At 43.1% G+C, this 24,575-nt stretch overlaps 1 protein-coding gene across 4 annotated transcripts in view; it reads right to left on the bottom strand.

The window, feature by feature from the left end:
• The window catches only part of LOC139542859 (solute carrier family 12 member 5-like), a 113,113-nt gene extending 104,370 nt beyond the window's left edge, over nucleotides 1-8,743 (bottom strand). For 2 of the 4 annotated variants that reach the window (XM_071348786.1, XM_071348788.1), the window contains exon 1: nucleotides 8,144-8,738. In XM_071348786.1, coding sequence (XP_071204887.1) covers nucleotides 8,144-8,198 — 55 coding nt within the window. In that variant the 5' untranslated portion in view covers nucleotides 8,199-8,738. Of the gene's footprint in view, nucleotides 1-8,143 lie in introns of all 4 variants that reach the window. The other 2 variants (XM_071348790.1, XM_071348787.1) reach the window with 2 other exon arrangements.
• Between the last annotated feature and the right edge of the window lie 15,832 nt (nucleotides 8,744-24,575).

The following is a 24,575-nucleotide window of genomic DNA, read 5'->3' as shown; positions in this document are numbered from 1 at the left end:
TTCTGTCTGCTGGTCTGACAGCAGGACACGGCTTATTTATCAAGCATATCCATTTCCATTGGCTGTCCACTTACTCCATAGCAATTTTCACAAACATGTCAAATGAAACCTGTGTCATCTCATTTCGCCTAGCTCTCTCTCTCTCTCATTCCACCTGTCTCTCTCTGTCTCTCTCTCTGTCATTACATCTCTCTCTCTCACTCTCTCTCTCTCTGTCTCTCTCTCTGTCATTCCATCTCTCAATTCAATTCAATTCAAATGGCTTTATTGGCATGGGAAACATATGTTTACAGAATAGAATGGACAGAGAGAGAGAGAGAGAGAGAGAGAGAGAGAGAGAGAGAGAGAGAGAGAGAGAGAGAGAGAGAGAGAGAGAGAGAAGGGCCTTCTATGCCATCAAAAAGAACATAAAACTCAACATCGCAATTAGGATCTGGCTAAAAATTCAGTTATCAAACCCATTGCCCTCTATGGTTGTGAGGTCTGGGGTCCAGTCACCAACCAAGAATTCACTAAAGGGGACAAACACCCAGACTCTGCATGCAGAATTCTGCAAAAATATACTTTGTGTACAACGCAAAACCCCAAACAATGCACGCAGAGAAGAATTAGGACTAGTTATCAAAATCCAGAAAAGGCTGTTCAATTCTACAACCACCTAAAAGGAAGCGATGCCCACACAATCTACCACAAAACCCTCACCTGTCATGGTCACCCCTGTCACCAGAGGGCGGCAGAGACCGTCCTAGAGACATTAACGACACTCAGGTGTGTCCTATTTTAATTGTTAGGTTGTCCTTTGCCGAAGCTTGAATTGTTGACTGTGTGCGTTTGTTTCCTGAGGTAGTTTTCGAGACTTAGTGTTTGTTGTTTTTTCATGTGTACTGGGATCCTGCGGCTACCGTTTCTAAGTAAAGCTTTATGTTTACCCTTAACCACTGATTCCTCGTCTGTCCTCTTCTCTGCACCTGGGTGCAACCTCACCACGTCACATCACCTACAGAGAGACTAACCTACAGAAGAGTCCACTCAGCCAGGTGGTTCTGAGCCACAGGACAGAAACACATTTAGACCCAACCAAATTATGAGAAAGCAAAAAGATAACTACAGTGCCTTTGGAAAGTACTCAGACCCCTTGACTTTTTCCACATTTGTTACGTTACAGCCTTATTATAAAATGGGAGAGAGAGAGAGAGAGAGAGTAAGCGAGTGCCAAGCGAAATCAGATGACACAGATTTAATTTTACACGTTTGTGAAAATTGCTATGGAGTAAGTGGACAGCCACAGAGTGTAATGACAAGACAAATGGATATGCTCACTCTCGCTCTCTCTCTCTCTCTCTCTCTCTCTCTCTCTCTCTCTCTCTTTCCCTTTCTCAGTCTCATTGGGAGAAATAAAAGTCTCAGAATAGGATCTGGACCTCCTTGGTCACAGTCCCTCACCCTCATTAGCATTGAGCTACAAAAACACAGTTTTAATCACTGCTAAACAAAAAAACAATAATGTCACTCTCACCAGGGCCCAGATGCATCAACTAGAATAAATATAGGTTGGAACTGAAGTAATGACTATATTCTTAAACAGCCATTAAGTAGATGGCAGAGCCGGATGCATAATTGGAGTTTCCTATATATTTTCTTCATTAAGTTAATACTGTAAATTCAGCCTTTATTAGCAATATACTATGGGGCAGGTTTATTTGAATGCTGATGTTTATTGTCATGAGTCTTGTCCTAGAGGCAGAACTGAGTGATTTCCCCTAAATAGGCCAGATGCAAAGTAAAAAATGATGATATTGTAAAAGTTAGTGAAAGATGAATTTAAGCGTTAGGCATTAGTGTTAGCGGTGTGGTTAAGATCAGGGTTAAGGTTAGTGTTAGGTTTAAAATCAGATGTTATAACTTTGTGGCTGTGCTAGCTAGTGACCACTCTACAGAGCTGCCTGCAGAAGAAGATCAGTGCAAGAATACCTGTTATTGTTCCCTTCTTGAAATACCAGGTGCCTATGTTTAATTTGAATAAGCCTTTCCAACAACATTACATGATACCCCTGTGAGTAAAGTTATGGGCAACATTTTTCATGAAGCTCTTTTTGAAGTTTAAATGTTTGAATGAAGTTTGCTCTCCTGAGGTGGGTGTTTAGTACAGTGCCTTGACTTTTTCCCATTTTGTTGTGTTACATTTAACATGATTTTTAATTGACTACCCCATCTCTTTACCCCACACATACAATTATCTGTAAGGTTCCTCAGTTGAGCAGTGAATTTCAAGCACAGAATCAACCACAAAGACCAGGGAGGTTTTCCAATGGTTCGTAAAGAAGGGCACCTATTGGTAGATGGGTAAAAAAAGCAGACATTGAATATCCCTTTGAGCATGGTGCAGTTATTAATTACACTTGGGATGGTGTATCACTACACCAGTCACTACAAAGATACAGGCACCCTTCCTAACCCAGTTGCTGGAAAGGAAGTAAACCGCTCAGTGATTTCACCATGAGGCCAATGGGGATTTTAAAATGAGTTACTTAGTTTAATGGCTGTGATAGGAGATTTCTGAGGATGGATCAATAACATTGTAGTTACTCCACAATACTAACATAAATGACAGTGAGACTTACCCTGAAAGACTCACAGCTGTAATCGCTGCAAAAGGTGATTCTAACATCTAATGACTCAGGGGGTTGAATACTTATCTAATCAAGATATATTAGTGTTTTATTTTCCAATATTAATTGAAAAACGTTTTTTGATTTTTCTTCCACTTTGACATTACAGAATATTTTGTGAAGATTTTTGACCCAAAAAATTACAATTAAATACATTTTAATTCCACTTTGTAACACAACAAAATGTGGAAAAGGGGTGTGAATACTTTCTGAAGGCACTGTATATATACTGGCTAATAACTGTTTGATTTGATGTGTGTGCGTGTGTTTGTGCGGGTGCATGTGTGCATGAATGTCAATGTGTCAGTGTTCTCAGCAGCTCCAGGAGACTGCAGGAGGGTGCATGCTCACTGAATTTCAAGTCAATAAACATATAGCACATCTTCCCTGTTAATCCAATTTCGAGCTTAATCCTGTAAAACTCAGTCAGGCAGTCGATCCCAACGTTACACACCCCTTCATTGACAAAGACATGAGTTGGACAGGGATTACGGTAACACTTTCTATGAACCACCTGTATAATGCAATTTCAATTAATTTATATGGCCCTCTATCACATTTTGGAATATAACAGTTGCTATAAGCCTTCATAACAGGTCACAAGGCTTTTAACATCATTTAGGCTATGCATTCATTACGCATCACACAGCATTATGCATTATAAAACATGCTCGAAAACATAGCAGCCTCTAGAAATTGATAAATGGTTATAATAGATATACAGTTGAAGTCAGAACATACACGTTAGCCAAACACATTTAAACTCAGTTTTTCACAATTCCTGATATTTAATCAGAGTAAAAATTCCCTGTCTTAGGTCAGTTAGGATAACCACTTTATTTGAAGAATGTGAAATGTCAGAATAATAGTAGAGAGAATGATTTATTTCAGCTTTTATTTCTTTCATCACATTCCCAGTGGGTCAGAAGTTTACATACACTCAATTAGTATTTGGTAGCATTTAAATTGTTTAACTTGGGTCAAACATTTCCGGTAGCCTTCCACAAGCTTCCCACAATAAGCTGGGTGAATTTTGGTCCATTCCTCCTGACAGAGCTGGTGTAACTGAGTCAGGTTTGTAGGCCTCCTTGCTCGCACATGCTTTTTCAGTTCTGCCCACAAATTTTCTATAGGATTGAGGTCAGGGCTTTGTGATGGCCACTCCAATACCTTGACTTTGTTGTCCTTAAGCCATTTTGCCACAACTTTGGAAGTATGCTTGAGGTCATTGTCCATTTGGAAGACCCATTTGCGACCAAGCTTTAACTTCCTGACTGATGTCTTGAGATGTTGCTTCAATATATCCACAGAATTTTCCCTCCTCATGATGCCACTTTTGTGAAGTGCACCAGTCACTCCTGCAGCAAAGCACTCCCACAACATGATGCTGTCACCCCCGTGCTTCATGGTTGGGATGGTGTTCTTCAGCTTGCAAGCAACCCCCTTTTTCCTCCAAACATAACGATGGTCATTGTTGCCAAACAGTTATATTTTTGTTTCATCAGACCAGAGGACATTTCTCCAAAAAGTACGATTTTTGTCCCCATTTGCAGTTGCAAACCATAGTCTGGCATTTTTAAGGCGGTTATTGAGCAGTGGCTTCTTCCTTGCTGAGCGGCCTTTCATGTCGATATAGGACTCGTTTTACTGTGGATATAGATAATTCTGTACCTGTTTCCTCCAGCATCTTCACAAGGTCCTTTGCTGTGGTTCTGGGATTGATTTGCACTTTTCGAGCCAAAGTACATAGGAGACAGAACGCGTCTCCTTCCTGAGCGGTTTGACAGCTGCGTGGTCCCATGGTGTTTATACTTGCATACTGTTGTTTGTACAGATGAACGTGGTACCTTCAGGCGTTTGGAAATTGCTCCCAAGGATGAACCAGACTTGTGGAGGTCTACCATTTTATTTCTGAGGTCTTGGCTGATTTTTTTTGATTTTCCCATGATGTCAAGCAAAGAGGCACTGAGTTTGAAGGTAGGCCTTGAAATACATCCACAGGTACACCTCCAATTGACTCAAATGATATCAATTAGCCTATCAGAAGCTTATAAAGCCATGCCATAATTTTCTGGAATTTTCCAAGCTGTTGAAAGGCACAGTCAACTTAGTGTATGTAAACTTCTGACCCACTGGAATTAAGTGAAATAATCAGTCTGTGAAACAATTGTTGGAAAAATTACCTGTGTCATGCACAAAGTAGATGTCCTAACCGACTTCCCAAAACTATAGTTTGTTAACAAGAAATTTGTAGAGTGGTTGAAAAACGAGTTTTAATGACTCCAACCTAAGTGTATGTAAACTTCCGACTTCAACTGTTTAATGTAGAAGACTCATAGAAACTGTTACTAGACTTTATTCCAATTGAAGAACGTACAGTACCAGTCGAAAGACTGAACACACCCACTCATTCAAGGCTTTTTCTTTATTTGTACTATTTTCTACATTGTAGAATAGTGAAGACATCAAAACTATGAAATAACACATATGGAATCATGGAGTAACCAAAAAAGTATATTTTAGATTTTAGATTCTTCAAGGTAGCCACCCTTTGCCCTGATGAGAGCCTTGCACACACTTGGCATTCTTTTTGTGTTTTTTGGTTACTACATGATTCCATATGTGTTATTTCATAAGTTTGATGTCTAGAATCTCACACAACTGTCCACACGATAAGAGAATGAGAGATAGCTATCTGTCCAGCAGGGGCATAGTCATTGGGGAGCCAGGAGCACCCAATCAGATTGCGCAACAACAACAGAATTTTATTTTATTTTATTTCTTTACTTGTCAGTGTTCCAAACGGGGCATTATTGGTATTTTTATCTAAAGATGCAAACACCATCAGATAGAATTCATAGCACGCAGTCCACTGGGTTACTCAGATTTGATGAAATATACACTGAGAAAAAAAAGGTTCCAAAAGTGTTCTTCTGCTGTCCCCATAGGATAACCCCTTTCGGTTCCAGGTAAAACTGTGGAAAAGATTATACATGCAACCCAAAAGGGTTCTTCTTGGTACCAAAAGTATTCTGCAAAGGGTTCTCCTATGTTGACAGCCGAAAAACCCTTCTAGGTTCTAGATAGCACCTTTTTTTCTTAGAGTGTAAAATAAGAGATTAACTGGAATGACATTCACTCTCAAGGGATAGGTCGCCAAAAATAACTAACTGAAAGCCTCACCCCTAATAAGTCAGAATAGCATGAAATTAGTTATACAACTGCAAATGTTTCTCTTTGCCCCATGGCAAAATGTGTAAAATTGTAGGAAGTTAGCTGCGACAAATGTCTGGCTACGCCACTGCTGCACAGTTTAGTTTCAGCACCATGGACAGAGTCTAATCCCAGCAATGCGTGCAAGTCACTGTATTACCAAATGCAGTAGACAGGAACATAAGGGCATGCTTCCAGGAACAACAGTATTTTAACAGCCCAATTTCAGCACCACAGACAGCGACAGTACAAATACTAAGATTTATGCTTGCACCATGGAGTTTAGACTGCAGTGGCTGGGAAAGCGTTGCTTCACATCTCTACACGTATGGAGTTCAAAAGCAGAATTGAAATGTACAGAAATATCAGCAGTTTAATACATTTTGGGAAATCCTGTGATTCATAATTAATTTGTCTTATCAGTGTATAATTAATCCTGCCTTACGGCAGAGGTGATTTGGAGAGAGATCTCCCATGTAGAGCACAAACACGCACACTTATAGATGTAGGATCTTAATTTGAGCCAGTTTGCTACAGCAGGACAATAATCCTGCAGCAACAGGAAATGTGAATTATTATGTGGATTATAATTAATGGACATTTTTGTAGGGTTTGATAAATGTTTCATAAGGGAAAAGGAAGTCTGAAATTTCAAAGTGGAAGTTACAAACTTCAGAAGCCTTTTTAAACCTCAAATACACTACACGTTTTAAATTGCCTGTGATGCAGGAAAGTTCTCCTGCAACAGGGTAATCAAATTAAGATACTACATCTGTACACATATGCATGCACATACACAGGCACACACAGAGGGAGCACCCACAAGCCTGTCATGGGAAGTCATTTTGTTGCATTGCTCACATATGCATACTGTCGACCCCCATCACTTTTCAATATGATTTAAGATGACTGAAGTGTGATCTCAATGTGAATGGACACGCACATGCACACACGCAAGCAGGCATGTGCGCGCACACACACACACACACACACACACACACACACACACACACACACACACACACACACACACACACACACACACACACACACACACACACACACACACACACACACACACACACACACACACACACACACACACACACACACACACACACACACACACACACACACACACACTAACAAAGGCTATCAGGCTATCATAATTTCCGTCATTGTGAATGGCTCATCTTTCCCCCATGGAAGATAATCCTTGATGGGGCGAGACATCAGAATGAATGACTTCTGTAGATCCCTGGAGTTGAATCTAAGCACCTAAAGAGAGGATTGATTCCCCAGACGCTCTCCAGGAGCTCTCTAAGCCTTATCACAAACCAGACAAGATGCCTATGACGTGGATCTATACCTACAAGCATGAAATCACTGCAAGCAACATCTAAAGGAAAGAAATGTCTCTGCAGAAACACACTAATGGTACTCTGCACCGCTCTGCTCTGCCGCAAAGACCCAGCGGTCCAGGGACATCCGTCCTCCCACTGTATTTACTCAACTTCAGAAAAAACAGAGGGTTTATAGTCAAGAAAAAAGAGGAAATGGTCTGAACGCTTGGCAAACAGATGGGGGTTGACATATGCATCCCCAGGCGGTCCCCTTGCCCAAACATGACTCTGCTTGGGAGCCAAGTGACAGTGCCATGAGGCAGACTGGTCCTCTGGCTGTCACACTACAGGACTTTATCTGCTGCTCCTCTTCTCTTCTTAACACTGAAACACCATTATTATTCCTGCCACAGCATCACAGCAGCCTTGCAGTAACAGCCACAGCTGAGGATTGTATAAGCTAGTGGAGGAAGAGGAGTGCAGAGATACAGATACATTCCTCTGTCCATCCGTTTCTCTCTCTCTCTCTCTCTCTCTCTCTCTCTCTCTCTCTCTCTCTCTCTCTCTCTCTCTCTCTCTCTCTCTCTCTCTCTCTCTCTCTCTCTCTCTCTCTCTGTCTCTGTCATGAAGTGAGAGACACAGACAAACACACCATATCCCTGGAAACAGACACACACTCTCTCGTACATACTGTAACTTGCAAAGACATGCACTGTACTCACATGCACACATGTATGCGCACATGCACACACATACCCCCTCCCCCCCAAAAACTGCTCTTGTACACACATTTAAACTCCCCCTCACAAACACACTTATTAACCTCCCTCCCCTCCCACCACCCAGCACAAACGCACATTCACCCCCACACTCCCCTGCACACCCGCTCACAGCTCCGTGACATATTTCATAACTCACCCTGGCTGTTGGGTCCCCCCTCTCCCTCCTCTGTGTCTGTCATGTTGTTAAGCATCCTCTCTTCCTCAGGCTGCAGTCTGCAGAGAGAGAGACACTGCTACTGCTCTAGCGCTGACAATCAGAGCTCTGTGGGCTGGAGCCACAGCAGAGAAAGCAGCACGGACGACAAGAAGCACTGTTTTATTTCTGTAGCTCACTGCCTCCCTCTCTCTCCCTCTTCCCTTTCCTCTCACGCTCAGCAAAAGAGCAGTGCAGAGAGGAGAGAGTTTTTAAAAATATTTTCCACTTCTTCTTTCTGGCGTGTTGCGTGATTCTCTCTTTCTCTCTCTCTCTTCAGGAGGAGGATAAGGAGAGTGAGAGAGGCTGCAGGGTATAGCTGATGATGGAGTGCCTGTGACCAAGGTCTCGCACACACTCACTCACACGCACGCTTGTTCGCTCGCTCGCTCGCTCGCTCTGCGCACTGCACAGCTACGATCGGCCCCCAGTCAGCCTAAGCCTGATGACTAAATTCATCATGCATTCAGAAGGCATTATCTCTCTCTCTCCCTTTCTCTATCTCATTCCCTTGCTCGTACACTCATCCCCATCGACCATCTCTTCACGAGAGAGGGAGAGAGCGAGAGAGAGAGAGAGAGAGAGAGAGAGAGAGAGAGAGAGAGAGAGAGAGAGAGAGAGAGAGAGAGAGAGAGAGAGAGAGAGAGAGAGAGAGAGAGAGAGGGAGGGAGGGAGGGAGGGAGGGAGGGAGGGAGGGAGAGAGAGAGAGAGAGAGAGAGAGAGAGAGAGAGAGAGAGAGAGAGAGAGAGAGAGAGAGAGAGAGAGAGAGAGAGAGAGAGAGAGAGAGAGAGAGAGAGAGAGAGAGAGAGAGGGAGGGAGGGAGGGAGGGAGGGAGGGAGGGAGAGAGAGAGAGAGAGAGAGAGAGAGAGAGAGAGAGAGAGAGAGAGAGAGAGAGAGAGAGAGAGAGAGAGAGAGAGAGAGAGAGAGAGAGAGAGAGAGGGAGGGAGGGAGGGAGGGAGGGAGGGAGGGAGGGAGGGAGAGAGAGAGAGAGAGAGAGAGAGAGAGAGAGAGAGAGAGAGAGAGAGAGAGAGAGAGAGAGAGAGAGAGAGAGAGAGAGAGAGAGAGAGGGAGGGAGGGAGGGAGGGAGGGAGGGAGGGAGGGAGGGAGGGAGGGAGGGTGGGTGCACATCAAATGTAAGGTTGCCTTCTGTGTTTGAGCATCTCTTTTGATGTTCTTTTTAGATGCAAGACAAGGATCCATTTAATTTTTGCTCATGTATTCCTCTATTTTGTTTTCCTCTCCTGTATGGTTACTGCCAGTTATCTGAAGTAGGCTGCAGGGATTGTATAGCATTCTCTGACCCTAATTATTTGAAACTGAAAGCTTTCACTGTCACCATGCACTGGTCTGACAGCTACTACACTATGTCAAGGTCAAGTTGAAAGACTGCCTTGGTTCACCACCAGGTTCAGTCAAGAGTTCATGACTTTTCCTTTGGGGTTATTTTCTGACGAAGTTGTAAAAAATACTAAATTTATCATATGTATATGAATAGGGGGCAAAGAAGCACTCACAGCGTAGGGGAGAGTGGGATAAGTTGAGCAAAGGGTTAGTTGAACCTCCCCTTGTTTCTAGGAAACCATACACAAAATGATCATGTGACCAAATATTTAGGAAGAGGTCATCATTTCAGGGAGTCTGTGAAAGAACAAAACCACATGGAAAAAGTGGTAAGCAAGTTAGGTCCAGAAAACGGATTTTAACAAAAGTAAAATGAATGTACTGTGTTAGAGGTTTCATGATGCTTGTATCTCAACCAAAGTATATTGTTTTAATACCCCATCAGTTGGGGTCTCTTTAAACTACCATAGGAGGTCCTGAACCTAGCATGAAAGTTAAATAGGGGCTGCTTATGTGTGTCCTGATTCACTCAAGTGTGTAACCTGTACAAGTGTGTGGTGTGAAATTATGATTTTTCTTCTTCTTTCATATCTCACTGAGAGTGGGGTCATGGCCAGGGATCAGCCATTGGGGCAACTGGTGTTCAGTGCCTTGCTCTAGGACAGATCAACAGATTTTTCACCTAGTCAGCTCAGGGATTTGAAATTAGCAACCTTTTGGTTACTGGCCCAACACTCTAACTGCTATGCTACCTGCCATCTTGTAGTGCATCCTTGTAGCTGTGTGGACTAATATAGTCAAAATGTTTGCCTTGGAGTATAAGTTGAGCCAATGGCCATTGGGTATGTTGAGCCAATGGCCACCATACCCCATACAAATGATGATTACATTTTGTAAGGTTTTATGCAGACTATGCACAGTATTTTTGCAATGTGTCATGCATATGAACTCCAGATAGTGCATTTTTATTGTTACAGAGCAGACATCATCATGCCCTGTGTGTACAAACATAAAACAAGAAGGGGTCTAGCCTCCCTTCATGTTCTTGAGAGAGCAGCCAAGGAAGTGAGAGAAGGGTAGAAGTCTATTCAAACAGAAGCAAGGTGATGAAAACATAAGCTGAATGACACTGAGGAGGTACATTGGCAAAACAGAAAATGAACATGTACCCGTGAAAGGCTATGATAGAGTAGCAGAGGCACACGAGGTCTTATCTGATGACATGGAGTCTGAGCTTACAAAACATATCAAGAATCTCTCAGACCAGTTTCATGTGCTTAGTAGGCGTAAATGCAGAGAACTTGCCTATGAATTGGCACACCGAAACAACAACCCTGTCCCAGACAACTAGTCAAGAAGTTGAAAGGTAAGTGATATTGAACAGAGAGATCTACTGTGCCTTCAGAAAGTATTCACACCCCCGACCTTTCCCACAGTTTACAGCCTGAATTTAAAATTGATAAAATATAGATTTTGTGTCACTAGCCTACACACAATACCCCATAATGTGAAAGTGGAACTTTTTCAAATTAATAAAAAATGAAAAGCTGAAATGTCTTGAGTGAATAAATATTCAACCCCTTTGTTATGGCAAGGAGTAAAGATTTGCGGAACAAGTCACATAATCAATCAATCAATTAAATGTATTTATAAAGCCCTTTTTACATGAGCCAGTCACAAAGTGCTATACAGAAACCCAGCCTAAAACCCCAAACAGCAAGCAATGCAGAAGTAGAAGCAAGGTGGCTAGGAAAAACTCCCTAGAAAGGTAGGAAACTAGGAAGAAATCTAGAGAGGAACCAGGCTCTGAGGGGTGGCCAGTCCTCTTCTGGCTGTGCCGGGTGGCAATTATAATAGTACATGGCCAAGATGTTCAAACGTTCATAGATGACCAGCAGGGTCAAATAATAATAATCACAGTGGTTGTGCAACAGGTCAGCACCTCAGGAATAAATGTCAGTTGGCTTTTCATAGCCGATCATTTAGAGTTAGAGACAGCAGATGCGGTAGAGAAAGAGAGTTGAAAACAGCAGGTCCGGGACATGGTAGCACGTCCGGTAAACAGGTCAGGGTTCCATAGCCGCAGGCAGAACAGTTGAAACTGAAGCAGCAGCATGACCAGGTGGACTGGGGACAGCAAGGCTCATCAGGCCAGGTAGTCAAGCATGGTCCTAGGGCTGAGGTCCGAGAGAAGAGAAAGAGAGAGGGAATTAGAGGAAGCATAATTAAATTCACACAGGACACCGGATAAGACCAGGCAGGATATAACCCCACCCACTTTGCCAAAGCACAGCCCTCACACCACTAGAGGGATATCTTCAACCACCAACTTACTACCCTGAGACAAGGCAGAGTAAAGCCCACAAAGATCTCCCCCACGGCATGAACTCGAGGAGGGCGCCAACCCGGACAGGAAGATCACGTCAGAGACTCAACCCACTCAAGTGACGCACCCCTCCTAGGGACGGCATGGAAGAGCACCAGTAAGCCAGTAACTTAGGGTTAGAGGCAGAGAATCCCAGTGGAGAGAGGGGAACAGCCAAGGCAGAGACAGCAAGGGTGGTTCGTCGCTCCAGTGCCTTTCCGTTCACTTTCACACCCCTGGGCCAGACTACACTCAATCATAGAAGAGATGAGTCTTCAATAAAGACTTAAAGGTCGAGACCGAGTCTACATCTCTCACATGGATAGGCAGACCATTCCATAAAAATGGGAGCTCTATAGGAGAAAGTTGCATGGACTCACTCTGTGTGCAATAACATGATTTTTCAATGACTACCTCTTTGTACCCCACACAACCAATTATCTGTACGGTTCATCAGTCGAGCAGTGAATTTCAAACACAGATTCAACCACAAAGACCAGGGAGGTTTTCCAATGCCTTGCGAATGTAACAGTGTTGCTCCCGTCCCTCTCCTCGCCTCGAACCAGGGACCCTCTGCACATAGACAACAGCCACCCTCGAAGCATCGTTACCCATCGCACCACAAAAGCCGCGACCCTTGCAGAGCAAGGGGAACAACTCCTTCAAGGTCTCAGAGCGAGTGACATCACCGATTGAAACGCTATTAGCGCGCACCCCGCTAACTAGCTAGCCATTTCACATCGGTTACACGAAGAAGGGCACCTATTGGTAGATGGGTAAAAATGTAAAAAGCAGACATTGAATATCCCTTTGAGCATGATAAAGTTATTAATTACACTTTGGATGGTGTATCAATACACCAGTCACTACAAAGATACAGGTGTCCTTCCTAACCCAGTTGCCGGAGAGGAAGGAATCCGCTCAGGATTTCGCCATGAGGCCAATGGTGACTTTAAAACAGTTACAGAGTTTAATGGCTGTGATAAGAGAAAACTTAGGATGGATCAACAACAATGTAGTTACTCCACAATACTAACCTAATTGACAGTGAAAAGAACTAGCCTGTACAGAATACAAATATTCTAAAACATGCATCCTGATTGCAATAAGTCACTAAAGTAAAACTGCAAAAAATGTGGCAAAGAAATGTACTTTATGTCCTGAATACAAAGTGTAATGTTTGGGGCAAATCCAACACAACACATCACTGAGTACCACTCTTCATATTTTCAAGCATTATGGTGGCTGCATCATGGGTATGCTTGTCATCGGCAAGGGAGATTTTTAGGATAAAAAGAAACGGAATAGAGCTAAACACAGGCAAAATCCTAGAGAAAAACCTGTTTCAGTTTGCTTTCCAACAGACACTGGGAGAGAAATTCACCTTTCAGCCGGACAGTAACCTAAAACACAAGGACAAATATACACTGGAGTTGCTTACCAAGCCAACATTTAATGTTCCTAAGTGGCCTAGTTACAGGTTTGACTTAAATCGTCTTGAAAATCTATGGCAAGACTTGAAAATTGCTGTATAGCGATGATCAACAACCAACTTGACAGAGCTTGAAGAATTGTAAAATTAATCATGTGCAAATATTACACAATCCAGGTGTGCAAAGCTCTTTGGGAAAATAAGTACAGTAGCGGTTCTACATTAAAAAGTGATATCAACGGCCTTTCACTAGCTAGAGCTTTTACTGGAACACCATGTCAACTCCAGGGGTCACTTTAAGATCTTAATGCTTTAACCATGATAGAATACACATGAGAGAAAGAGAGTGCCTTCTAAAAATAAATGACAGAGATGGGGTGAATGTGAAAACGGTGCTCCTGAAAGAGAGGGAAAGGACCTCAGAAAAAAGCCTGAGTGCCAGCGGAAATGTTACCCTCTGGAAGAGTAAAGCCACTCAACACAAATGGGGAGAGAAAATGAGAGAAGGGAGAGAGACTGGGAGAGAGGAGAGAAGAGGTGAGATGGGAGGGGGGTAGAATGGGAGAGAGGACGAGAGGAAGAGAGGGGGAGTATAGAGGAGAGAGAAAGAGAGAATGTAGAGAGGGATGGGGAGAGATGGGTAGAGATGGGAGAAAGGGACATAGTTTGGGAGAGAGGAGAGAGGGGGAGAATAGTGGAGAGTGGGAAAGAGTGGAGGTGTAAGGGAGAGAGGCGAGAAAGAGGGTTGAGAGCGGGAGAGTATTAAAGACCGTGGCTGTGTTCATGGATTATAGATTCTTAGATGTGTGTGAATAGAGGCTACCTTGGGTGTGCACAGTGCAGCAGTGGAGTGGAGAAAGCACTAATCCATAGCACTCACGCTGCCTGTCTATGTGACCTGGTACCAGAGAGAGAGATGGAGAGAGAGAGACAACTACATTACTAGAACTTCAGCCTTTTTAAAACCATTAGTACTTATATGTTTGTCATTGTAGCCCTGTGCAACTACCTCTGTTAGGATTATTCTATTTCTTGGCAGCCATTCAGGAGTACGTTATTCTCACATTCTCACAAGCTTCAATCCCTTTCAACACTCCTTCTGTGCCCCCCAACTGCTCGTAAATGCTAGTAAAACTAAGTGCATGCTCTCCAACCGATTGCTGCCCGCACCCTCCTGCCCGACTAGCATCACTACTCTGGACGGTTCTGACTTGGAATATGTGGACAACTACAAATTCCTAGGTGTCTGGTTAGACTGTAAACTCTCCTTCCAGACTCACATTAAGCATCTCCAATCCAAAAATTAAATTTAGAATCGGGTTCCTATTTCACAACAAAGCCTCCTTCACTCATGCTGCCAAACATACCAACGTAAAACTGACTATCCTACCGATCCTTGGCTTTGGCGATGTCATTTACAAAATAGCCTCCAATACTCTACTCAGCAAACTGGATGTAGTCTATCACAGTGCCATCCGTTTTGTCACCAAAGCCCCATATACTACCCACCACTGCGGCCTGTATGCTCTCGTTGGCTGGCCCTCACTACATATTTGTCGCCAAATCCACTGGCTCCAGGTCATCCATAAGTCTATGCTAGATAAAGCCCCGCCTTATCTCAGCTCACTGGTCACAATAGCAACACCCACCCGTAGCATGCGCTCCAGCAGGTATATTTCACTGGTCATCCCCAAAGCCAACACATCCTTTGGCCGCCTTTATTTCCAGTTCTCTGTTGCTAATGACTTCAACGAATTGCAAAAATCACTGAAGCTGGAGTCTTATATTTCACTCTCTAACTTTAACCATCAGCTGTCAGAGCAGCTTACCGATCACTGTACCTGTACATAGCCAATCTGTAAATAGCCCACACAACTACCTCATCCCCATATTGTTACTTATTCTCTTGCTCTTTTGCACCCCAGTATCTCTACTTGCACATCATCATCTGCACATCTATCACTCCAGTGTTAATGCTAAATTGTAATTATTTTGCCTCTATGGCCTATTTATTGCCTTATCTCCCTACTCTTCTACATTTGCACACACTGTACATATATTTTCTATTGTGTTATTGACTGTACGTTTTTTATGTGTATGTAACGATCTTCATCGGGCGAAAGAGAGGAGGACCAAAATGCAGCGTGATGATTATCCATTTTAATAAGGATACTTGAAACAACGAACAAAAACAATAAACCGACAAATGAACGAAGACGAAACAGTCCCATATGGTTAACACAAACACAGGAACACCATAACAGGAACAATCACCCACAACCCACAATACAAAACAGGCTACCTAAATGTGGTTCCCAATCAGAGACAACGACAAACACCTGCCTCTGATTGAGAACCATATCAGGCCAAACACATAGAAATAGACAAACTAGACATACAACATAGAATGCCCACTCAGATCACACCCTGACCAAACAAAACATAGAAACATGCAAAGCAAACTATGGTCAGGGCGTGACAGTGTAACTCTGTGTTGTTGTTTTTGTTGCACTGCTTTGCTTTAATGTGGCTAGGTCGCAGATGTAAATGAGAACTTGTTCTCAACTGGCCTACCTGGTTAAATAAAGGTGAAAAAAAACACACAAAAAAAAGTAAGCAACTGTCCACTGAAAACCACATCTTCACAGCTGATTATTTTAGTGGTCAGGTGATGCGACATTAAAATTAATTGGCAGGTAGGCCTACATCGTTTTTGGAGCCTGTTGAAAAATACACCAACATGGATTATTTTCTACGTTGACCTACAGTACTGTAAAAAACATCAATTTGTAAAAACTGTACAAATAACAGTTATATTGCAGTAAGCTGAATACAAAGGAGATTGTATTGGTTTTTGAGTTCCACAAAGCTCCCAGTCAGAGAAACACTATTAGGTGAAATATTGGACAATGGCACAGCAGTGAGGAGAATGCAATTACTACTCTCTGTGTGAGATAGCCAACCTCACAGGACCTGAGAGTTATCAGGATAGAGGAGAGTGGTGGTTGGTGGAGGTTGGGGGGAGATTTGAGTACGCTGCTTCGCTGGTAAGTGGATGGGGCAGAGTGGGTGGTGATCGGGAAGATAGAGGGTGATAGAGCGCGAAGGTGTGGAGTTGGATTTTGGATATGATAAGGTATAGGGTGCAGAGCAGCAGGTGAGGGAGAACAAAATATAAAGTAGGGCATTGGCAAGAGGGCTGAAGTAAGGTAATGGATAGTGAATTAGGGGAGATAGTTTGGTTCCTGATATAAAACCACTAGGAATTCAACATCATAGCCCAGAGGTTCTGTATTACCTTATTCCACAGCCCAAAAAACTTGGAGCTACAATAACTTCTCACTAACCAAGTACAATTGAAGTGTTTCTTAATTTAGATACTTCGTCCTCAAACCACAAAACCTTTGAACTCCCTGGCATCTAAGCAGCAAAATATTTATTTAGCACACTATACAAGGCACACTAGGATCTCTGAGGGAGCATTGCAATCTGGGTCATACAGACGGTGTATTGTACGGTTGTGCTCTGCTGGGCTGCTGAGCTAGAGAAGACTCACTGGCAGCCTAATTAAAAGCATCACTAATGAGGAACTTCCTGACCATTAAGCTTCGAACATGAAATCCTCCAGATGCTTCTGTCTCCTTTGATCCGATGTGGAAGGGTGAGCCACTGCTTCGGCACCTTTGCAAAATCCCTTGCTTGTTTATATTATGTAGCAGGTATGTTGTCAGGGAGATGGATCTGATATCAACATCATTTCAATAAGGATACTTTCATCTTGGTGCCGATGGGGGAAGGATGATATGGCATTTGACTCGTCCTCAGAGATGCTTGTGGAAGACGAATAACGAACGGTCACGGTGGGTTTCTACCCGGAAACAGTAATGGAAAATAATGTTTCCTCCTAAAAGCATTTGAGAGTTTAATGTTGTCTATTATTAGGAGCTGGGATTGAGAGCAAACCTTCCTGTGTGTTCTCCCTTAGCGAAAGGGAAGGAGAGATTGAGTCAGGGAAGGAGAGATTGAGTCAGGTTGAGTCCGGGAAGGAGAGATTAAGTCAGGGAAGGAGCGATTTTGTCAGGTTGAGTCAGGGAAGGAGAGATTGAGTCAGGGAAGGAGAGATTGAGTCAGGTTGAGTCAGGGAAGGAGTCATTGAGTCAGGTTGAGTCAGTGAAGGAGAGATTGAGTCAGTGAAGGAGTGATTGAGTCAGGTTGAGTCAGGGAAGGAGAGATTGAGTCAGGTTGAGTCAGGGAAGGAGAGATTGAGTCAGGGAGAGATTGAGTCACTTCTCTCGCTTCTCTCTCTCCTAGCTCAGGGTTTAGCCTGCTTTACTGAATACATGTAGAATCATATCCAGCAGGACAAAACCTGATATGGCTAAATAGCTCTTGTAAAACTGTGCATATGCAGGTTGATTCAAACCCCGAGGGATATTGCTCAGTACAATTGATCATGGCTTTATTTCCTCTTCCTTATTCATCCTTTCTATACTTGTATAGAGACCAGAACCACCAATTCAGTGATACACTGTCTCATCCACAGTTTTGGAAATTACAACCTGTCACAACTTCCGCCGAAGTCGGTCCCTCTCCTTGTTCGGGCGGCGTTCGGCGGTCGACGTCACCGGCCTTCTAGCCATCGCCGATCCACTTTTAATTTTCCATTTGTTTTGTCTTTGTTTTACACACCTGGTTTCAATTCCCCAATTACATGTTCATTATTTAACCCTCTGTTTTTGTGCGTGATTGTTTTATGTATGTTTGGTCCGTTATTGTGGACTCGGTATTACGACATGTTATTGGAATATTTGAGTAAAGTTACTTGTGTTACTCATCTCTGCTGTCCTGCGCCTGACTCCTCTGTACCAGCTACACCCAGACCACTACACAACCCTTTCCTGCAGTCAAATGAACAAATCGCCCTCTAATGGTCTCATGGGTGGAATGTTATTCATATTTTTTATAATTTCATAATTAATAAACATTTTAAGGTTAAAAACACATATTAAGACAAATCTAGCGTGCTTTATCAGAATGCCTCAATTCAACAGTTTTGATTAACATTTTACTGCAGTGGGCTAAATCAGGGTCACAGAGTGTTTCTTAGTAGCCTTTAAGAAATCTACTTTGAAACAAAGTATACACCTCACACACATGGTTATGGGCTTAAAAAAGAAGCACCTGTACCCTGTCAGCTTTAGAGATGAAATGTTTTACATATTGAGCTTGCATCCCAATATTACACTTTATATACATCACAGAAGACTGAAATATTACAAAACCGTGTTGATTAGTTATGAAATTATGAAAAATATGAATAACATTCCACATATGAGGCCACTAGGTCATTTGGCTGCAGGAAAGGGTTACATTAACAAATTGCATTCCTTAGAGACAACAGTGCTGTATTTGTAACAGAGCATGCTAAATTGTAATGACCTATTCAGTGAACCAGGCATGAAGCCAAGATGGCAAGAAGACATATGGTTGATGTGTTTAAAAACATTGCAATGTAATTACATTTGAAAGGGACTCAAAGCGTGTGCTGGTTTTTGTTCCATCCCAGCACGTACAAATAGATTTCAACAAATCAGTAGAGAGAGCGAACACAGCGATTGAGAGGAAGAAGGCAGCAGTCTGACAGTCATGCCTGTGTGGGTGTGTCCTAGCTCACCGTCTCTCAGTGAGAGTGGGTTGCTGGCTGTGGTGGGATTGGCAGAGAGCCTGAGAGCCATCTTCATCTGGGCCAAGCGGCTTTAGTTCTTAACCCGTGGCCACCTCCCTGCCTGCCTGCCTACCACAAATGCAACACAACCTCACACACACAAACACACATGCACGGACAAGTATACACACACACGTGCACGTACATGGATTCATTCGCAAGTATACACATGTGCACACACATGCATGCATGCGCACACACACACACACACACACACACACACACACACACACACACACACACACACACACACACACACACACACACACACACACACACACACACACACACACACACACACACACACACACACACACACACACACACACACACACACACACACACTGTGATGTTTACAGGGTAGATTGAGTCAGATTATCTAGTCTGGATGGAGTGTATACACTGCATGCCCAAAAGTATGTGGACACCTGCTCGTCAAACATCTCATTCAAAATGATGGGCATTAATATGGAGTTGGTCCCCTCTTTGCGGCTATAACAGCCCACTCATCTGGGAAGGCTTTGCACTAGATGTTGGAACATTGCTGCGGGGACTTGCTTCCATTCATCCACAAGAGTATTAGTGAAGTCGGGCACTGATTTTGGGCGATTAAGCTTGGCTCGCAGTCGGCGTTCCAATTGATCTCAAACGTGGTCGATGGGGTTGAGGTCAGGGCTCTGTGCATGCCAGTCAAGTTTTCCACACCGATCTCGACAAACCATTTCTGTATGGACCTCGCTTTGTGCATGGGGGCATTGTCATGTTGCCACAAAGTTGAAGGCACAGAATCATCTAGAATGTCATTGTATGCTGTAGCATTAAGATTTCCATATCCCGAACCATGAAAAACAGCCCCAGGACCATTATTCCTCCTCCACTAAACTTTACAGTTGGCACTATGCATTGGGGCAGGTACCATTGTCCTGGCATCCGCCAAACCCAGATTCGTCCGTTGGACTGCCAGATGGTGAAGCGTGATTGATCACTCAAGAGAATGTATTTCCACTGCTCCAGAGTCAAATAGTGGTGAAATTTACACCACTCCAGCCGACGCTTGGCATTGTGTATAGTGATCTTAGGCTTGTGTGCGGCTGCTCGGCCATGGATACCCATTTCATGAAGCTCCCAAGTGTTGCAACCGAGGACAGACGATTTTTGTGGCCTACAACTTCACGGCTGAGCTGTAGTTGCTCCTAGATGATTCCAGAAATTTGATGAAGTGACTTGTTGGAAAGGTGGCATCTTATGACAGTGTCACGTTGAAAGTCACTGAGCTCTTCAGTACGGGCCATTCTACTGCCGATGTTGGAAATTGCATGGCTGTGTGCTTTTATACACCTGTCAGCAACGGGTATGGCTGAAATAGCCGAATCCACTAATTTGAATGGATATACACATACTTCTAGACATGTAGTGTATATTGTGTATTTTACCCATTAGGAAAGAGATGGTAAAAAAAAACATGCAGAGATTTAATTAAATGAACTGAGCCAAAAACACAACATAGACACAGGGCCTGTGACAGAATCAGATGAGTCACCCCTGACCTTCTTTTGTCCAGTAGCAAAGCCTGATACCAAATGGCCTTGGGTTAATGTGACCTTTTCATTCACATGACTTCATCATGCAGCTCTACTCCATTCCAGAGACTCAACTATACCTTCCCTAACCTACTTGGTGGTATTTAGAAATAACATGGTAATTGCATAATAATTACATAGTTATTTATTTATATGCTGGTTTCTTTGGGATTCATTAAAACGAGCACCATTACATGCCATTAATTATTTGAAGCACCCATTGCAACCACACACTTATTATCAGCTGAAAGAGGATTTTGCGATAAAACATGCAGAATACAAAGTGGGAAAAAGCAATCTGCAGAATTCCAATACAGCTTTTTAACTATGGCACTCATGTTAAAGGGCCAAGGGATGGAGCGAGTACCACCTGTCAACGTGTGGACTTTAGGTTTTTATCGCACCAGACAGACAGTAGGCCCATACTCCATTTCTGCTCCCTTCTTTCCATATCAGTTGAAACCATACATTTCCTTGTCGAAGTGACTGTCATGCAGAAAAGTCAGCCCTATTGAAACTGAGGGGCCATGTGACTATTCAATTTGATACATTTCTTGGATAAAATATTAGAATATATAATTTATTTCACAACACTCTAAAACATTTGGTGCATGACCCCATAAGGTCATTGACCATAACAGATTTTTTATTAATTTAATTTATTTCACCTTTATTTAACCAGGAAGGCTAGCTGAGAACAAGTTCTCATTTGCAACTGCGACCTGGCCAAGATAAAGCATAGCAATTCGACACATACAACACCACAGAGTTACACATGGAGTAAACAAAACATACAGTCAATAATACACTAGGGGAAAAAAGTATATATACAGTGTGCAAATGAGGTAAGATAAGGGAGGTGAGGCAATAAATAGGCCATGGTGGCGAAGTAATTACAATATAGCAATTAAACACTGGAATGGTAGGGTGTGCAGAAGATGAATGTGCAAGTAGAGATACTGGGGTGCAAAGGAGCAAGATAAATAAATAAACACAGTATGGGGATGAGGTAGATAGATGGGCTGTTTACAGATGGGCTATGTACAGGTGCAGTGATCTGTGAGCTGCTCTGACAGCTGGTGCTTAAAGTTAGTGAGGGAGATATGAGTCTCCAGTTTCAGTGATTTTTGCAGTTCATTCCAGTTATTGGCAGCAGAGAACTGGAAGTAAAGGCGACCAAAGGAGGAATTGGCTTTGGGGGTGACCAGTGAGATGTGCTCTTATTCTCCATTGACTTTACAGTGTCCCAGAACGTTTTTGAGTTTGTACTACAGGATGCAAATTTCTGTTTGAAAAAGCTAGCCTTAGCTTTCCTAATTGCCTGTGTATATTTTTTCCCAACTTCCCTGAAAAGTTGCATATCATGGGGGCTATTCGATGCTAATGCAGAACGCCACAGGATGTTTTTGTGCTGGTCAAGGGCAGACAGATCTGGAGTGAACCAAGGGCTATATCTATTCCTGGTTCCATTTTCTTTGAATGGAGCATGCTTATTTAAGATGGTGAGGAAGGCACTTTTAAAGAATAACCAGGCATCCTCTACTGACGGGATGAGGTCAATGTCATTCCAGGATACCCCGGCCAGGTCGATTAGAAAGGCCTGCTCGCAGAAGTGTTTTAGGGAGCGTTTGACAGTGATGAGGGGTGGTCGTTTGATCGCAGACCCATTAGGAATGCAGGCAATGAGGCAGTGATTGCTGAGATCTTGATTGAAAACAGCAGAGGTGTATTTGGAGGGCGAGTTAGTTAGGATGATATCTAAGAGGGTGCCCGTGTTTACGGGTTTGGGGTTGTACCTGGTAGGTTCATTGATAATTTGTGTGAGATTGAGGGCACCAAGCTTAGATTGTAGGATGGCCGGGGTTTTAAGCATGCCCCAGTTTAGGTCACATAGTAGCACAAGCTCAGAAGATAGATGGGGGGCAATTAATTCACATATGGTGTCGAGGGCACAGCTGGGGGCAGAGGGTGGTCTATAGCAAGCAGCAACGATGAGAGACTTGTTTCTGGAAAGGTGCATTTTTAGAAGTAGAAGCTGTTTTGTTTGGGTACAGACCTGGATAGTAAGACAGAACTCTGCAGGCTATCTTTGCAGTAGATTGCTACACCACCCCCTTTGGCAGTTCTATCTTGTCGGAAAATGTTATAGTTATTGATGCAGATTTCAGGGTTTTTGGTGGTTTTCCTAAGCCAGGACTGCTAAAGCAGTGAGTAAAAAAAACTTAGGGAGTAGGCTTCTAATGTTAACATGCATGAAACCAAGGCTTATACGGTTACAGAAGTCAACAAATGAGAGCACCTGGGGAGTGGGACTGGGGCTAGGCACTGCAGGACCTGGATTAACCTCTACATCACCAGAGGAACAAAGGAGAAGTAGGGATAAGGGTACGGCTAAAGGCTATACAAACTGGCCGTCTAGCACGCTCGGAACAGAGAGTAAAATGAGCAGGTTTCTGGGCACGATAGCATAGATTCAAGGCATAGTATACAGACAAAGGTAAGGTAGGATGTGAGTACATTGGAGGTAAACCTAGGCATTGAGTAATGATGAGAGAGATATAGTCTCTAGAGACGTTTAAACCAGGTGATGTCATCGCATATGTAGGAGGTGGAACAACATGGTTGGTTTAGGCATATTGAGCAGGGCTAGAGGCTCTACAGTGAAATAAGACAGTAATCACTAACCAGGACAGTAATGGATGAGGCATATTGATATTAGAGAGAGGCATGCGTAGCCAAGTGATCATATGGGTCCAATGAGTGGTTGGGCTGGCTGGGGACATGGCGATTCAGACAGTTAGCAGGCCGGGGCAAACAAGCTAGCAGTTAGCAGACCGGGGCTAGCAAGATAGATGTGGAGAGGAAATCTTTTATCTTTTATGTAATCACATCTCCTCCATTTTGGCCATGGCCATGGAGAAGGACAAAGAGTAATGACTGGTTTAAAGGCCCACTCTCTTTTTAAAGGGCCAATGCAGCTGTTTTTACGTCAATATCAAATCATTTCTGGATATCAATTAAGTACCTTACTGTGACTGTATTAAATAAAATTAAAATGGTCGAAAAGAAACAAAAATTGTTTCTTAGCATAGAGCAATTTCTCAAGCAAGAATATTGCTAGGACTGTCTGGGAGTGGTCTGAGTGAGGAGGGGAAAACTGAAAACGAGCTGTTATTGGCAGAGAGGTTTGGAACTCTTATTTCTTATTTGTGTATTAACTAATTTCCCGCATGGTGATGTCACCAGGTAGGCCAAAACTCCATCCCTGCAAAATAGGCTGAAATTTCAGGCGGTCTTTTCAATGACAAGATCTCACAGTTTGAACAATTTGACTTCAGATTCCCGCGTCAAATATCCAAGTTACGTCCAATTTTTAAGTTGTTTTTAACACCCTGTGTTGCCACCATCAATCGGTTGAGCCTCGTGGCAAGGCGCCTCGCGGCTGGTTGAATTTAGGCATTAATTCGGAATGGTTAAATTAAGGGTTAAGGTTTGGGATAGGGGTAAAACTGAAAAATAAAAAATGCGTGTCTAGCACTGGGATTGAACATGCGACACTTGGCGCCGGAGCTTAAGGCTTACGCCCATCCACCATCCCCATAGACCAAGCAAAACTCAAACCTACTTGATGGTAATAGTGCTCACCATTTCCCCTAGTGGCGGGTTTTGAAGGCATCTCCCGACATCCTCGGGACATGGATGGACGTCCAATTTCTCAGTGAATCTTGAGCGGCCTTGCTGCTTTTCAAACCGCTCTTATACTAAAAGGCATTATCACAACTTTCACAATTTCACAGTATTGTTCCAAACTCATAGTGGAAATATACACTGCTCAAAAAAATAAAGGGAACACTAAAATAACACATCCTAGATCTGAATGAATGAAATATTCTTATTAAATACTTTTTTCTTTACATAGTTGAATGTGCTGA

Source organism: Salvelinus alpinus, chromosome 17, assembly GCF_045679555.1.
Source record: "Salvelinus alpinus chromosome 17, SLU_Salpinus.1, whole genome shotgun sequence".
Classification (NCBI taxonomy): domain Eukaryota; kingdom Metazoa; phylum Chordata; class Actinopteri; order Salmoniformes; family Salmonidae; genus Salvelinus; species Salvelinus alpinus.
The sequence above is the reverse complement of the archived record's forward strand: the minus strand, read 5'-3'. Positions and strand labels throughout refer to the sequence as shown.